This window comes from Heptranchias perlo, chromosome 23 (genome assembly GCF_035084215.1).
Source record: "Heptranchias perlo isolate sHepPer1 chromosome 23, sHepPer1.hap1, whole genome shotgun sequence".
Taxonomy (NCBI): domain Eukaryota; kingdom Metazoa; phylum Chordata; class Chondrichthyes; order Hexanchiformes; family Hexanchidae; genus Heptranchias; species Heptranchias perlo.
The window spans coordinates 20,695,298-20,711,663 of record NC_090347.1 but is presented as its reverse complement, the minus strand read 5'-3'; the positions used below and the strand labels follow the sequence as shown (position 1 = coordinate 20,711,663).

General features: G+C 39.9%; 1 protein-coding gene across 3 annotated transcripts in view; it reads right to left on the bottom strand.

Annotated features, from left to right (window-relative positions):
• The window catches only part of lrrc45 (leucine rich repeat containing 45), a 63,391-nt gene that overhangs the window by 25,702 nt on the left and 21,323 nt on the right, over positions 1-16,366 (bottom strand). For all 3 annotated transcript variants that reach the window (XM_068004145.1, XM_068004147.1, XM_068004148.1), the window contains exons 7-11: positions 16,042-16,154; positions 7,184-7,242; positions 4,313-4,390; positions 2,661-2,796; positions 1,437-1,514 (exon numbers count right to left, since the gene is read on the bottom strand). In XM_068004145.1, coding sequence (XP_067860246.1) covers positions 1,437-1,514; positions 2,661-2,796; positions 4,313-4,390; positions 7,184-7,242; positions 16,042-16,154 — 464 coding nt within the window. The remainder of the gene's footprint in view (positions 1-1,436; positions 1,515-2,660; positions 2,797-4,312; positions 4,391-7,183; positions 7,243-16,041; positions 16,155-16,366) is intronic.

Genomic DNA, 16,366 nt, shown 5'->3' with positions numbered 1-16,366 from the left:
CGCTAAGCAACTACATTCTAGAATCAAGGAAGAACGATTGATGGGCCCCTAAAAGTGCTGATCTATAAGTAGCTTAAATTTGCTGCATCGAAATGGGGGGCTAGGGGTTAACTCAGTGTATAAGTAGCCAGTCCTTACTCAGACTCAGGGTAGAGGACAGAAAAAGAAAGTACCAGGCAGGTAAATAAGAATGAGAATAAGGAACGGGGAACGAGGTCGCGGCTTCTACCCAAAGGAAAATGGGATTATATAATTCTCAATTGTGCTTTGTAAACTACTGCTTAAATACTTTAAGGTATTGATTCTTGCTTGTGCTAAATAAAGTCATATGGCTATTAACCATTATGGTGTCAGTCTTGAACATTGAACAGTGTCAAAATTGACTACAGTTGTTCTCCTTGGAACAGAGAAGGTTAAGGGGAGATTTGATAGAGGTGTTCAAAATCATGAATGGTTTTGACAGATTAAATAGGAAGAAACTGTTTCCAGTGGCAGAAGGGTCAGTAACCAGAGGACACAGATTTAAGGTGATCAGCAAAAGAGCCAGAGGCGAAATGAGGAAACATTTTTTTATATGCAGTGAATTGTAATGATCTGGGATGCACTGCCTGAAAGGGTGGTGGCAGTAAATTCAATAGTAACTTTCAAAAGGGAATTGGATAAATACTAGAAGGGAAAAAATTTACAGGGCAATGCAGAGAGAACAGGGGAATGGGACTAATTGGATAGCTGTTTCAAAGAGCCAGCACAGGCGCGATGGACCGAATGGCCTCCTCCTGTGCTGTACCTATGATACTAAAGGACACGCGGAAAACTTACATAGAATACATAGAAGTTACAACATGGAAACAGGCCATTCCGCCCAAATCAGTCCATGTTCGCATTTACCCTCCATGCGAACAAATAGATTTAATCACATTTACCCGATCCGTTCCCATATTGCATCATCCCCTTTTCCTTCATCCACCTAATTAATCTAATTTAAGATAACTGCTGCTTACAATATTAATAACTAGCTCAAAAATGTATTTGATTCCTTGGGGCACTTTCCTGCTTCAACATATTTCAGAATCCCTATTTTCTGTTTTGAACAAGTTTGAGGGTCAGAAAAGGATACTGTATGAGTAAACCGTCACAGTATTTCTTTGTTACATAAATTACAAGTTCCAAAACTCTAGATCCAGTGTCTTTTGGTACAGCTAAAAATTTAGGAAGAGGAGCATGTGTGTGCAGGGAGACAGTTTTAAATGTTCTGCATCCATCGCACAGTAAGAGTTGCCAGAACAGTTGCTCAGAATTATAAAATCAAGGTGTTTTGATTTGCCTGTAAGAATCCTAGCCGAACAGAACACATTCCACAAAACTGCCAATTTGTGAACCCAATTCATTTCCAGTGCCTGGAGACGTAATCTGATTGATGGCGATATCATAACTACCTTATTTTTGAGCTCCATGTTTTTCCCATTTGCTGCATTTATCTCCCTGGTCATCTTTGCCTCTCGATTACACGCTTCCTGGTAGGGGAAAGAAAATCTCTTATTAATCCTCTGGTAAAGATGAAGAAACACAGATCAGTGTCACAGCGTTTTTGGTTGTATTTTCTGAGCGGTCTGTAGTGGTCCCTTTAAATAGCACAGGTTAGGCTGCTTAATGCCTGGTATCAATGGGCAGAGTGAGCATGGTGCATGCTCTGCCCATTGGTAACTGAAAATGGCCTACAAATGGCGTAGGACCCCAATTAGCATATTAAAAGCAGTCTTCTGCTTGAAACATCTGCCCATTTCCAGTAAGAGTTAAAAATGGTGGTGGCTGACACCGTAGCAGGAACAGGAAGGTAAGTGCGGCACCATGACTTTTGGAGTGCTACTATCGTTTCTGACCGGCAACGGCCTTGAAATTCGCCCCCATAATTTTGATTCATCCACTTATCAAATATAGATAGAATGAATTACACGGTATGCCAATTAATGGGCACCCTGTCAGTGAAGACATTCAATTAGGGCACAAAATAGACCTGGAGTGCTACTCAGAAGGTTTGAGTTCTGGCTAGCTATGAAGTGCTCATTATTAGATTAAGAATGCAAGTACTTTATTGGTACACACACCATGTTCTAGTAATACAACCTTTACTGTGCATTTCTTCAAAAGTTTTAGCACTGGCACAACAACTATGCTCTCAAGCACTTCATGGTGCAGGTCAGTGAGATTGGGGCAATTCAGCACTAGAATCATACAGCAGAGAAAGAGGCCATTTGGCCCATCGTGCCTGTGCCAGCTCTTTAAAAGAGCTATTGAATTAGTCCCAACTCCCCTGCTCTTTCCCCATAGCCCTGCAAATTTTCCCTTTTCAAGTACATATCCAATTCCCTTTTGAAAGTTGGTAGATAATATTGGAGCAAGTGGCCATATGGCTTATTTGAGCATCCACATCTCCCTCCAGCCCAGAACTCATGTTGTACAATAACTTACATAGCATTGTTTAAAATTGCCACATGACAATGTAGCTAATTGTTGATCCTGCCCCATGCATATCACCCGTTGGCCAATCACAGAACAACAGTCATAAGGCCACGGATACAACCACATCCTGAACAACTCTACTCTTTCAGTTGTAAATCAATGAATGCTTTTGGTGGAAAGTCAAAAAGCACCATTATTACCTCTTGCTCATCCTTAAGGTCTTTTGAATGCTTTGCTTTCAACTCAAATTTTTCCATTCTTGTCTTCTCTAGGAGCTCTTTTAGGTCATTTGACTTTTGTTCTGATAATGCTAAAGCAGCCTCTGTCATTTGCACTCTAGAACAGAATAACATTGAAAAATCTAGTGAAGGCAGTAAAGAAACAGGATGCAGCAAAATGATTTAGACTGGTTAAGCAACTAGTCAGACATGGCAAATGAAAGTCAACATTGGTGCATTTAAGTGTCACACATAGGTCAAAAATGTGAGGTATAAGTATACAATGAACGGAATTGAATGATCAGTGACAGAAAGTGTCCTACCAGCAATAGTAGACATGTCACTTTCAATGTTCCTACATTGCAGGAAAGCAATTATAAAAAGCTACAAGAATGCTAGGAAACGTAGGCAGAACACTACACAACTAATATTAAAGCATCACAATGCAGCCTTCAGACCACACTTATGACATTGTGTTCAGTTTTGATCATCCTGCCACAAAAATATTGTATTAGAATGGGTACAGAAAACGCAACAAAACTGATCCCGTGTAAAGAAATTAGCTGTGTGGAAAGATTAGGAAAACTTAAATTTTACAAATCAGAAAGGTGATTAAGTGAAGGGGTGAGGGATGAAAGGGGCCCTTGAAGTATATAAAATGGTATAAAGTGAATCCTGATTACTACTTCAAATGCACCAAGAGTGTAGAACAGAGGACAGAAATGGAAATTAGTGAACAGTAAGTTTAGAAAGGCAGCAACAAAAAACTCCTCTTTACTCAACAAATAATCTACCTAGACAACAGAGGCAAATCAATCAAGTTATTCAAAATACAATTGGATGTCATGGTGAGAAAAATAATGTTCGAGAAGAATGAGGTTTGAAGGGCAAAATGGCCTTTTCTCATCCCTGATTTTTCTTAAGTCTAGTCTAGTACCATAGTACAAACACACAAGCTAATTATATTTGGAGGGAAAAGGCAAAACATTGAATTAAAACGCATGGTTTGCAAATTATAAATTCAGAACATACATTAAATTACACTGGCAAAATTATGCTTTTTGGTTGATCTGCTTGAGAATGTAATTAATCTAACCGAATGACTAATATATAAGTATGATTGTGATATTCAACTTGTTAATCAATTCAGAAGAAAAACAAATCATGAGCAATGGAAGTTTTGCACTTCAAAATATACAAATCATTTTAAACATTAATTTTAACAGGAGACTCACTGCAATGATTGAATATGAACTGTTTGCTGTTAAAGGAGGTATGCAAATGGGACAGCGAATTAAAGGGGCAAGCCATAGGGAGATAGGGAGCACAAGGTCACACTTTCAGACAGAATGGAGATGTTCAGTAGTCACCTAATCTACGTTTGGTCTCTCCAATGTAGAAGGGAACGCACTATGAGCGGTGAATACCAGACAACAGGAAGTACATGTGAGTGCTTATGTCCAATATCTACTAGATTGACAATGTCCAAACTCATCTCACATCGATCAGTTACAAGCTAATTTCAGAAAACTTTCATCCCATTAAGGTGGGCTGGAGCGGAAATCAGCTCCCAAACTTAAAAGCTAGTTGTAACCCACCAGACCATTCGGAGGCAAAATAAAAGCATTTCTTACTTGGCTCGCAAAGAATTGACGATACAATTCCTCTCATTTAGTGCTTCCTGTAAATGTCCAACTTGCACTGCAGAAGTCCTAAAGAGACAGAGTTTTTTTTAAAAAATGTACAAAAAAAAACTTACTTGATAAACATATTAAAAAATCCTGTCCAAATACCATCAGCAGGTAGGGGTTTCACTGTAGGGGAGGCCAAATCTTTTAGTAAATTTACTGAAAGACACATTGGGCTCGATATTAGCACCCGCTATCGGATGCGTTCCTGGCGGGGGGCTCCGAAAATCGGGGAATCCCGGAGCGGGTCGAGAGCCCGGCTCCAACCCGCCCACTTCCGGGTTCCCCACAGACGCGCTGACGTGCGCGCGCAGCCCCCGCATGTGGGACTACCGCAGGCAATTCAAGCCGGCGGGGTGCCACTTAACAGTATTTATTCTGGTATTTCAGGTCGTTAACAGACCTGATTAAGGAGATATTTCAGGAGGGGTGGGATTTTACAAACAACTGGGACTGTTTCCCAGTTGAAATGGACGTGTCGCAGCTATCAGCCCGTAGCAGCTGCAAAGGTCCATTTGACAGGTCGGTGGGGGGGGGGGGGGGGGTGGAAAAGAGACCCTCACTCATTGCAGGAGGCCACTCTGTCACTTTGGACAAAGTTTGGCCTCCACCACCCTCCTCCTAACAATCAAATTCACCAACTTGCACACTTACCCCGGGGTCCAGAGACATGTACCTACCTTGCGGACCCCCTCAGATGTACATCTTCCAGATGGAGGCCGCCATAGCTGCAGTCATGACCTCCTCGGAGGGCAAACAGCATCACCAGCCTCGCCGTCCACCTCGGACACGTGGAGCTCCACAACACAGTGCTGTGACACATCCACCAGCACAGCAGGAGGGACGGCAAAGGCAGAGAGAGATGCGTCGCAGAAGGCACTACCCTCGCCACAGGGTCCACAGACTGAGGCTCAGCTGCCCTGGACCTCTCTGAGCAGCAGTGCACACGGAGGCTGAGTTACTCGACATGTAGTCATGGACATCTGCAGCCTCCTTCATGCCGAGCTGCTCCCGGCTGGCCCGAGCACCATCTTCTTACCTGTCGCTGTCAAAGTCACCACTGCCCTCAACAACTTCTCCTCTGCATCCTTTCAGGGTGCCACCAGTGACATCGCCGACGTCTCTCAGCCGTCTGCACAAAAGAGCCCTGCAAATACACCTACACCCACTCTGCAGTGACACAATGGGTGGCATCAGGTGTGGGTCTTCATTGTGATCCTCAGGAAAGGGCATTATTGCACAAACCAGACAAGATTCGCAAAGATGTGGCAGTAGTGGTGCCAATATACTATGTGAGTTGCTCAGAAATTAAATATAAGTAAAAACCATGACAAACCCTCAAACACCCTTGTGCATCCCCTTCATGCTCACAACACGTTTGCCTTATGCTGCCTACTGCACATATGTGATGTATGCCCTATGGATGCAGCACAGGTAGTGGCAGGTTGAGTGAGGCTGACCGTGAAAGAGATGCACGAGAGGGTGAGTATGAGATAGAGCCATGAGATTGTATGAGGATTGGGTTGAGTGGTAGTGGCGGGATGAGTACTGGCGAGGTGAGTAAGTGCAGGTAAGATGAGGATGAGCTTTGAGTGGGTGTGAAGGATGATGTGACAGAGTAGTGTTGGCAGTGCAGAAGGAGGTGTGGGGTGGGGGCCGTGATGTGGCAGACGGAGCGTAGGGAAATGAGTAAGTGTACTCACTTTGGCTGACCTACTTAGGTCATTGCAGCGCCTCCTGCACTGTATGCAGGTGCGCGATATGTTGGTCGTGCAGGTGACCTCCTCTGCCACCTCGAGCCAGGCCTTCTTGGTGGCAGAGGCAGGCTGCTTCCTCCCGCCCGCCGGGGGGGGGAAGATCTCTGTTCTCCCCCCCCTCCTCCTCACCCCATCCAATGATACCTGGAGTGAGGCATCATTAAACCTGGGAGCAGCCTTCCTCCTGGGCTGCGCCATGCTGTACTTTTTCCTATTTCTTGCAGCATCAGTCAGTGGAGGACTGCCCATTTAAACAGAGCTCCTCCAGCTGACAGACCTTACTGCACATGCGCAGTCCGCCCGACATGCAGCTCAGTAGCGGGGAACCCGGGAGACCAGGTAAGTGGATCCAATTAGGCTGCGATCCCGCGCGGGGCAGACTGATTTCACCGGGCGCGTTACCCACGCACCCAATCGCCCCCCCGCCCTCCTAATATCGAGCCCATTAATTAAGACTGGATTAGCATTCCTTAATCTTTGAAAGAATTTTTTCTACACAGCATGAATATTCATAAAAAGCCAATGTAGCCTGGTTGTTATCACGGATTGGGCTTTAATATGGGTAGGCAATTCCATCACAAAAGCCCCCCTTCCTGCACTGAACATCGTATTCTCAGTTTCCTCACTTCTTTTCTCCAATGAAAAGAAAAAGCATTGTTTATCAACATAACTAAAATAAACTTTTTTTCCTCTATTTTATTAACAGACTTGTGTGCTCATTAACAATGCACCACTGCTGGATCAAGATCAGTTCTTCCTTAATTTTTTTTTAAAAAAGTACAGAATTGCATTCATCCAAAGAGTGCAACCAGCCAGTTCTTTTAAAAGTCAAAAGAAGTTTTTTGACCGGTAAAAAGGTACGAGATATCTTTCTTTCTGATTTTCATTTTTTTTTCTTTTGCATTGAATGAAAACAGATTACTAGGAGTGAGCTTTCTCCTTGATCTGACCAAGGTCCATAGGAAAAGATGGTGGACAGAAAGCCTAATTAGAAGAACATTTTAGTTATAATTACACAGTTGGCTAAAGTAACATTTCACATCGAAAAAATTTCACTGACCTGTTACTTCGTGTTAATTCATCCTTTTGTTGATCAATTACACCCATCATATTCAGGAACTACAAACGAGTTAGAGAATGGAGCAGTAATTACAACCATAATGAAGTAGTTACTCAGAACAAGCTCAACGTCAAACTCATTAAAAATTGAACTGTGTAAAATCTTGAAGCCTACGAATGTCAATTATCCTCTGAATAGCCTTTTGCAGCTTTAAAAATATTTTCACCTATGCAATGGCAGAAAATACAGGGCCCATAAGAAAACTTCTAATACAGATTTGTAAAAGGTAGAATATGAAATAATGTAATCATACAATATTCCCTTTTCTAAATCAAATAAATAATATTAGTTCAGCAATACTATTATAGTGCTCAAATCTGTGTAAAGCAAGGCATAGGCATTTTTCTTGGTTTCCACTGGGCATGTGGAAGGATTACAAGTCAAGTAAACCAGTCTCTCAAAGGCTGAGAATATGGAAGAGAGGCACAGAAATGGTATAAATCTTTGACTGACTTTTTATAAATGATTGTGGTGCTTATAAATATAGTTACTTAGAACTGAAAATTAAACACACACAATTAATAGATTTTTAAAAGTTATATTTTTGCACACATTGTGCGGACAGATGCCAGTGTAGGGAAATGGAATGTTTTTCTACTTTGGATACTCAACATCAGTGTCGAATAATCCCAGGTCAAGCAGACTGCGTGTCAGGTGTTTGTACTCGAGCTGTAACAATGTACCTTGACCGTAACATCAGAACATTATCCTTCACAGCACCAGTGTGATTTTTTATTTCCACATCATTGTTTACTACCAATTTATCAAAAAAAAGGGTACCTTTGTCCTTTTTTTTTTTAAGAAATAACATCCCAGACAGACTGTGGAAAGCGCTATGATGTGATGTATCTTCAGTTTCATAGAGCATTTAACAAAGTTCCATGTGAAGGGTTTAAAAGTGGTAGGGATTCACCATAACAGTTGCGAATGGATAAAATAATAGGTTATTAGGTAAAAAGCAGAAGGTACTTGAGAGGAGTCATGTCGTGGTGGGAGCAAGAGCAGAGTGGGGGACTCAGGGACTGTTGTTGGGACCCCTACTGCTTCTGATTCATATTAATAAATTGGATTCAAAAGCTCAATGCAAACTACTGCAATTCAAACATTTGGGAGGGGGGGGGTTATGAATTGGTAACTGAATGAGGAAGCAACTTGAGGCTACAAAATGTGTTGCATAAACCATAGGAGTACAGGTTAATAGCTCCTTGAAAGTGGAGTCACAGGTGGATAGGGTGGTGAAGAAGGCATTCAGCATGCTTGGTTTCATTGGTCAGAACATTGAATACAAGAGTTGGGATGTCTTGTTGAAGTTGTACAAGACATTAGTAAGGCCACACTTGGAATACTGTGAACAGTTCTGGTCACCCTATTATAGAAAGGATATTATTAAACTAGAAAGAGTGCAGAAAAGATTTACTAGGATGCTACCGGGACTTGATGGTTTGACTTATAGGGAGAGGTTGGATAGACTGAGACTTTTTTCCCTGGAGAGTAGGAGGTTTAGGGGTGATCTTATAGAAGTCTATAAAATAATGAGGGGCATAGATAAGGTAGATAGTCAAAATCTTTTCCCAAAGGTAGGGGAGGCTATAATGAGGGGGCATAGATTTAAGGTGAGAGATACAAAAGGGTCCAGAGGGGCAATTTTTTCACTCAAAGGGTGGTGAGTGTCTGGAACAAGCTGCCAGAGGCAGTAGTGGAGGCGGGTACAATTTTGTCTTTTAAAAAGCATTTGGACAGTTACATGGGTAAGATGGGTATAGAGGGATATGGGCCAAGTGCAGGCAATTGGGACTAGCTTAGTCGTATAAACTGGGCGACATGGACATGTTGGGCCGAAGGGCCTGTTTCCGTGTTTTAAACTTCTATGATTCTATACAAATGGGCAGATCAAATTTAATATGGCAGAGTGCAAAAGTATTACACATAAGAAGAAAAAAAAGGGGTGACATAAGTATTTCATGAATGTTGTTGAAATAGTTAAGAATGAAGTTGATAGAGATTGAGGGCGCTTAGGAGGCTCAATGCTCAATCTATTCGATCACTGCAGAGCAGCAATTAACAAAGCAAACTGAATGCTGAACTATATAACCAGAACAGGACAGTATGAACATACGAAAGATGGTCAAGACTGCAACTTGAGGACTATGCCCAGTTTTAGTCATGGAGACACAAGAAAAGATACTCAAGCAATGCCAGCAGTTTAGAGACATGCCACAATTCCTAGCATCAGAGCACTAAATTTTGAAGAAAGACCGAAGAAACTTCGGTGTTTCAGCCTTGAAAAAGGGTAACTTGACAGGTAACATTATAGCGATAAATCAAATAGTAAACAGTATAGAGAAGGTAGATCGGAACACTATTTCAAAATAAACCATCACAGTAGGACAAAGACACATGGGTCCAGACCAGTAAAAGGAAAATTTAAGACTGATGTTAGGAAGTTCTTAATCTTTTTAAAGAACTGGAATGGACTTCTGGATATGGTACTGAAGCAAAAACCCTGGAACCATATAAGAAACAGTTGGATGCTGCGATGGGAATCTTTCTGGATGGTTGAGCTAAGATAGATTGAATGGCCTTTTTAATCTGTAACTATCTTGTGACCCATATGGCCATTATATAATCTCTGAGCATTATCAGGCACTTGCAAAATAAAATCATTTACTGCAACTGATTCATGAGATTGTGCCACCTATAAGTTTAGAACTGTGAGGTCCACCAATTAATTTAGTTTATCTGCAATCTCACAATTTGACACCCATTTTCAGTAGAAAATATAATTAAAATTATTTAACAATTCCCAATTCCTTATGTGTACAATTACCAAGTTAAATCGTAGGTTTTTAAACTTTGCTGCAACTCTATAGACAAACTCATTGTTCTTCCTGAACAGTTATCATTGAATACAAGTAGTACTCATAATAATCCCATCAGGAAAACCAGAGCTAGCTTTATATGCCCGCTCACTAGTATTCAATTTCTCAATAGTTGTTGGTTATGAAGAGTAGCTGGTGGCTGATATTTGAAAATCCAGATCTTAGAAACAACAGGATGCTGCACTAAACAACATCCAAACACAATAAATTTGATTTTGTTCCATTGTAAACTATATATGTGTTAAAAGCTAAATGATTTTCATATTTTTGAGTTCCCAAAAAGCAAATTGTGTGTTATTATACATTTTAACACTTAGCAGCAGTATTTTTACAGCAAAATTAAATGTAAAAATAATCTAGTTTCACATCTAGCTAATTTGGAATCCCCAAGGGTCAAAATTATGAAGGGGTTAATGTTGGAAACTGTCTGCCACCTTTAGCTCAATTCAGATTATTGCCAACTCTTGGGCACTGGACAACTGATGCATAAATTTACACATCAGTTATGGAAGACCAGATTTTATATACAGTCTGGTTCACAGTCTCAAAAAAAGGTTATTCAGTCTCCTACCAATTAGCTCAACAGTAGATTTATATATAAAAAAAATCACATCCTCACCATTCCAGTAGGATTCATTTACAGGATAGACACAATGACAGGTGAATAGCAGAGGATTTGAGTAAAAGGGAACCTGAAACTCAGTTCTAATCACACTCATTACTTACATACAACCATAAAATAATCAGTGTGCACTTCTGACCACCGTGAAATTACAGTCCCACAGGTGCTTGTATTGTATACAGTGTTGCTCATCAGAAGCAATTCCAATCAAATCTATCACAAGCTCCACTCCAATCAACCAGCTTTACACGTGCTTTGAAGTTATATGATAGAGTGGAGGCTTTTAATATAAGGTATCCTTTGAATAAGTAAATTTGTACAGATTGAAAGAAGATTTTAATTTACAAGTTCAGGTTCATGCATATTAATTAAATGTGGAGAAAATGAAATGTTCAAAGACCAATGAAGGGGGCATTAAAGCTTATACTTCTTTTTGTCCAGATTGTTTTAATTTGAATCTTTAAGTCAAATCTATATTTCCAAATACAATAGGCATAGAATCATACAGCCCAGAAGGATGCCATTCAGCCCATTGTGTCTGTGTCGTCTCTTTGAAAGAGCTATCCAATTGGTCCCCCACTCCACTCTTATCCCATAGCTCTGCAAATTTCTCCTTTTCGAGTAGTTATCTAATTCTCTTTTGAAGGTTACTATTGAATTTGTTTCCACCACCCTTTCAGGTAGTGCATTGCAGATCCTTAACAACTCGCTGTGTAAAAAACAATTATCCTAATTTTCCCCCCTGGATTTTTTGCCAATTATTTTAAATCTATGTCCTCTGTTTACCGACCTTCCCTCCTGCCAGTGGAAACAGTTTCTCCCTATCCTCTCATCAAAACCCCTCATAATTTTGAACACCTATATTAAATAGACATAGCTTTTGTTTGTTCCTATATCTTCCAGAGTAGGAAATTTTCTTTTGGAAGATGGGAGAGTTCATTACTTAAACATAATGTAATTATTCATGAAATATATGGTGGTTACCATTCTCAGACTGCACTAATTTTGTTTTTGCATGTTCCCACAAGCAAACCCTTGCTCCCTATGAACCTAAATGTAACCTTAAATGCACAATATCTAGTAATGCAACCATACCCAGTGTTGAACAGAACACCCTCATTATTGTAATTTGTTCACTGGAAATAACATGAACCCCCTCATCTCCTCCTAGTCTTCAAATAACAGAAGAATGATCACTCTGTCAGCATGTGAGGCTTAAGACTAAAATCTATGAATCAGATTTATTAAAAGAAAAATTTGAACAGCAGCAAAAGATTAATCACCAGAAAATCCTACTGGATTACATTAAAACTTACAAATCCTCAGTTCATTAAATAAAATGTGCTTCACTAACTGCCTTGATAACACTGAACCCAGACTAATGTCTGCAGCACAAAACTTATCCAGTAAACTTATGAAGTTGAGTCTACCCCACAGAAGCTTCATGTACTCACCTCTATAAGGCATGTAGTACAGTAGGACATGCTCTGCAGTATAGTAAGACAGGATGAAATGCTTAACTGGCCAAAAGTCAATGAATATATTTCTCTGGCTAGTCATGGAACTGCTAATCAACCACTCACCCCCTCCTGACCCCAAGATAACCACCCTGGACCATCCCATGCCACGAAATCAAGGTTACTTTAGATTAGGTTTCACAGGTATTCAAGATTGTCACTCAATATGTTTCTATGAATAAACTGGCTGGGTGAGTTGGCAATTGGCTGTCTCTGTAAACAGGTTCTGAAACAATGACAGCTTTCCAGCCAAAGTGAGTGCCAATGACCATAACATTGCTGGATGAAATTTGCATATTCTATTAATTTATCTTTCAGAGCCATTTGCTTGTACAGTTTGAACCAGACAGCTTTCCCAGCAAATGACAGACATCTGAAACGTTAACAATAGAGTGGTGTTAGGGCATGATGTGCCCTATCAGACACAGCATTGGAAATAGAATCCTTAATGGCTTATAAAAGGGGAAGTAGATAAATATTTGAAAAATAAAAATTTTGAGGATATAGGGAACAGGACTAAGTGGATAGTTCTTTGATCGCTGGCAGAATGCAATCGGCCAAATGGCCTCTGTCGGTGCTGTAAAGTTCTATGTTCAGGCTTAACTAAAGATAGGTTGAAAACCAGTTACATAAACATTATAATTTCTTTGCAGAAGGGAAGCATGCATAGGTTGGTAACAGCCAGGCATCAAAATCTCTTCAGACAAATGACATTTATGACAATTTTAGACAAAAACTTACTGAAGATCATACAAAAATCCTGGGTCAATTAAATTTGATGTGTGAGTTTGTCCCAGGGAATTATTGAACAAATGAAAGGATTCCGTTTCCTCCCAGTGACATCTCAAACATTGATCACTGGATGTTTTCCTACCAAAGGAAGAAAATGTGAGCGCTGTTGTAAGGCCCTTATTTATTTTGGTATCTCATCTAAAAAACACGCTTAAAGGTGTGTCCAAAGATTTAAAAACCTAGAATTTGACATGAATCAATCCTGCAGTGTATAATCGAGAAGCAAAGATGACTAGGGAGATAAATATAGCAAATGAGAAACAAGGTAGTTATGATATCTCCAATCATATTACGTTTCCAGGCACCGGAAATGAATTGGGTTCACAAAAGGGCTATTTTATGGAATGTGTTCTGCTTGGCTAGGATTATTCTTACAGGCAAATCGAAACACCTTGTTTTTATATGCAACACTGCTCAGTACTCATCAGGACCTTAAACAACTGACTCAATCAGGTGCCCAGCCTGTACCTCAGACTGTCAGCATTGTTCCAATCAGTGCTTTTCTGTTTAATTCTGGCAAGTCAAGATGCAGCATTCTCAGCAGAATGCTGCTCATCAGCATAAGAGGGATTGCCCATGCTGGCCAGTTCTCTATTGTAAGCATTAGGTCTACTGGCCAAATCAATTGCTATAACTGGATTCCACTATATTTTATAGTGGCACTGGAGAAGGTGCAAAAAAGATTTACTAGGATGATACCAGAACTGAGAGGTTATACCTACCAGGAAAGATTGAACAGGCTGGGGCTCTTTTCTCTAGAAAAGAGAAGACTGAAGAGTGACCTGATAGAGGTCTTTAAGATTATGAAAGAGTTTGATAGGGTAGAAGTAGAGAAGATGTTTCCACTTGCGGGGGAGACCAGAACTAGGGGCCATAAATATAAGATAGTCACTAATAAATCCAATAGGGAATTCTGGAGAAACTTCTTTACCCAGAGAGATGCCTAGCATAGATGCATTTAAGGGTAAGCTAGATAAATGTGTGAGGGAGAAAGGAATAGAAGGAAATACTGATAGGGTTCGATGAAGTAGGGAAGGAGGAGGCTTGTGTGGTGCATTAACACCGGCATGGATCTGTTGGGCTGAATGGCCTGTTTCTGTGTTGTACATTCTATGTATATACTCTGAGCAAATGTGGTTGGAGGAACAATTAAGTGAGTTGAAGAAATTTTTCAGAGTGTAGGGCAATAATAGAATTCTGCTAAAGGCAAGAGAAAAAAGTCTTAAGTATAAGTGTGAATCCAGAATGAGGCTTTACTTCCAGCCTTAACTGTGTGATTCATTTGGCTGTTTCCCTCCTCCCCACTTCATTTGATATGGAGAATGAAAAAATAAGAATGCCAGTGCAGAGGCACAATGCTATTGCATTTTTTTAAAATCATGGGCTCTTGGTTTCACAAATTCAAATCACTAACATTTGTAGGAGCTTAATTATGGACTTGATCTCAGCAGCACTTTAAAGTGAGATGTATTGAAATAGTTCCAGATACTTGTCTAATTATGGTTTTAGTTACCATGGAAACACAGCCATTTTGATGCGTCATAAATCATCCCTTTCAGCACAATTACTAAGATATTGATGGCTATATTAGTGTTTTAGGACATCACATTTTGCCCAATCGCCTGAAATTCAGTTATTTCTACATAATTCTGGGTACATTTTTACTCACAGATAAAAATACTATAGATTACATAAGTATGGCATAGGATTTACTTCACTTGAGAAATCCAGTCCTGGATTTTCCTCACTCACTGAAAAAATTCATAAACTATTTTTCAACCTGTTTTAAAATTGTACCTATACAAATACCTTCTCAAAACTATGTTGTACAATTTTGATGGATAGGGAGATCTGTTGTATCTCAAATCATACAGAAACCTCTTTTTAAAAAAAAAAACTGCATATATATTTGCTGGTCTTTTAAAATTTTCTTAACTGCAACAGCAGGTGAGATAGAACATAAATGATGTCCTTGGTGATTCACACTCACTTGGGAGACAGGGCATTCTTCTTACGCAAATAAATTTTAATTGCAAAGCAGTAGGAAACTTAACAGATAAGCACTTAAGGTAAAGGTGAAATAGATGTGTGTCTAGCATCTGGCTCAGGTTCAGGAAACCATTACTAATTTAACATGGTTTGTTCATCTATGAAAGACAACATTTGATTTCCTGTATCTCAGTTTGAATTTCAAAGAACAAAAGCTCTTCATTTCACTGTACTGCAGTCCATGGCGACTCTGTGGTGGTTAGGCAAAACATCACAAAAATATTCCATGTTACAGGCACCAGTGTTTCACCTTGTATTATTTTTGCACCTGAGGCATATTTAGATGCTCTATAATCAAGTGAAATCTGCTGTATTGACTTTCTGCTACTATTTAATTTTAACTTTTTAAATAAACCTGATTCACTGCTTATAGTGCAAGGCTCACTGTCTGATAGTATGCTTAGTTTCTGCTATCCAAATGCTAGGACATAAGAGCCCGTGTCAAATTCAGTGAGCAAATTACAGTAACAAAGGTGTTCTATTCAATCGCTGAGCAACACCACACCATCAGATATTGTACATCAAGGTTACACTTCAGTTCTAGAGAGCAAGGGTCATGATACAAATACGTAATAGCTATTAAAAAGACATAAAAATGTAACAGCTGCATAATGAAATACTTTTATTAGCTATTACAATATAATCCATACGCTATAAAATATTTTAATCATTTGTGTTTAAGGCCGCAAACAAATGCCACTCACGCCGTCCAACTACTGTATCAACTTATTGCATTTCCCACTTTCACTCCAACTCAGTCACCCTAGAGGATAAAACTCTCTGCCAATATGTGGCACAGCCAGATTTAGATGTCCATTTACAAGTTTGAATTAGGTCAAAGACTGCACTTAATAACACGTTGTTGTATTAGTGCCTTTAACATAGAAAGATGTCCCAAGGTGCTTCACGGAGGGGTACTCAAAAAGGCAATCAATTTACCTGCTTGTTTTTTTCCACCTTCAAACACTGGATCTCATTGCTGAGGACTTTTGTCCGAGTTCTGGTCTCTCTCATGGCTGTTTGGCAGTCTGAGTTGTGATCTATTGCCTGGTCTGTTAGCTCACAAACACACAATGGAGCAACAAGTTCATACAGAGCACATAAAATTTAGTTGAACATTTCAGGAGAAATCAGATTTCAGCTAGATATTCACAAATAAAAGACCAGGGAACTTAACATAACAGTACAAATGCAGTCATTTTACTTTTAGGACATTGAGCAGAACTTTCAACTTCAGCAGGAATGTAAAACGGGCTGTAGTGGA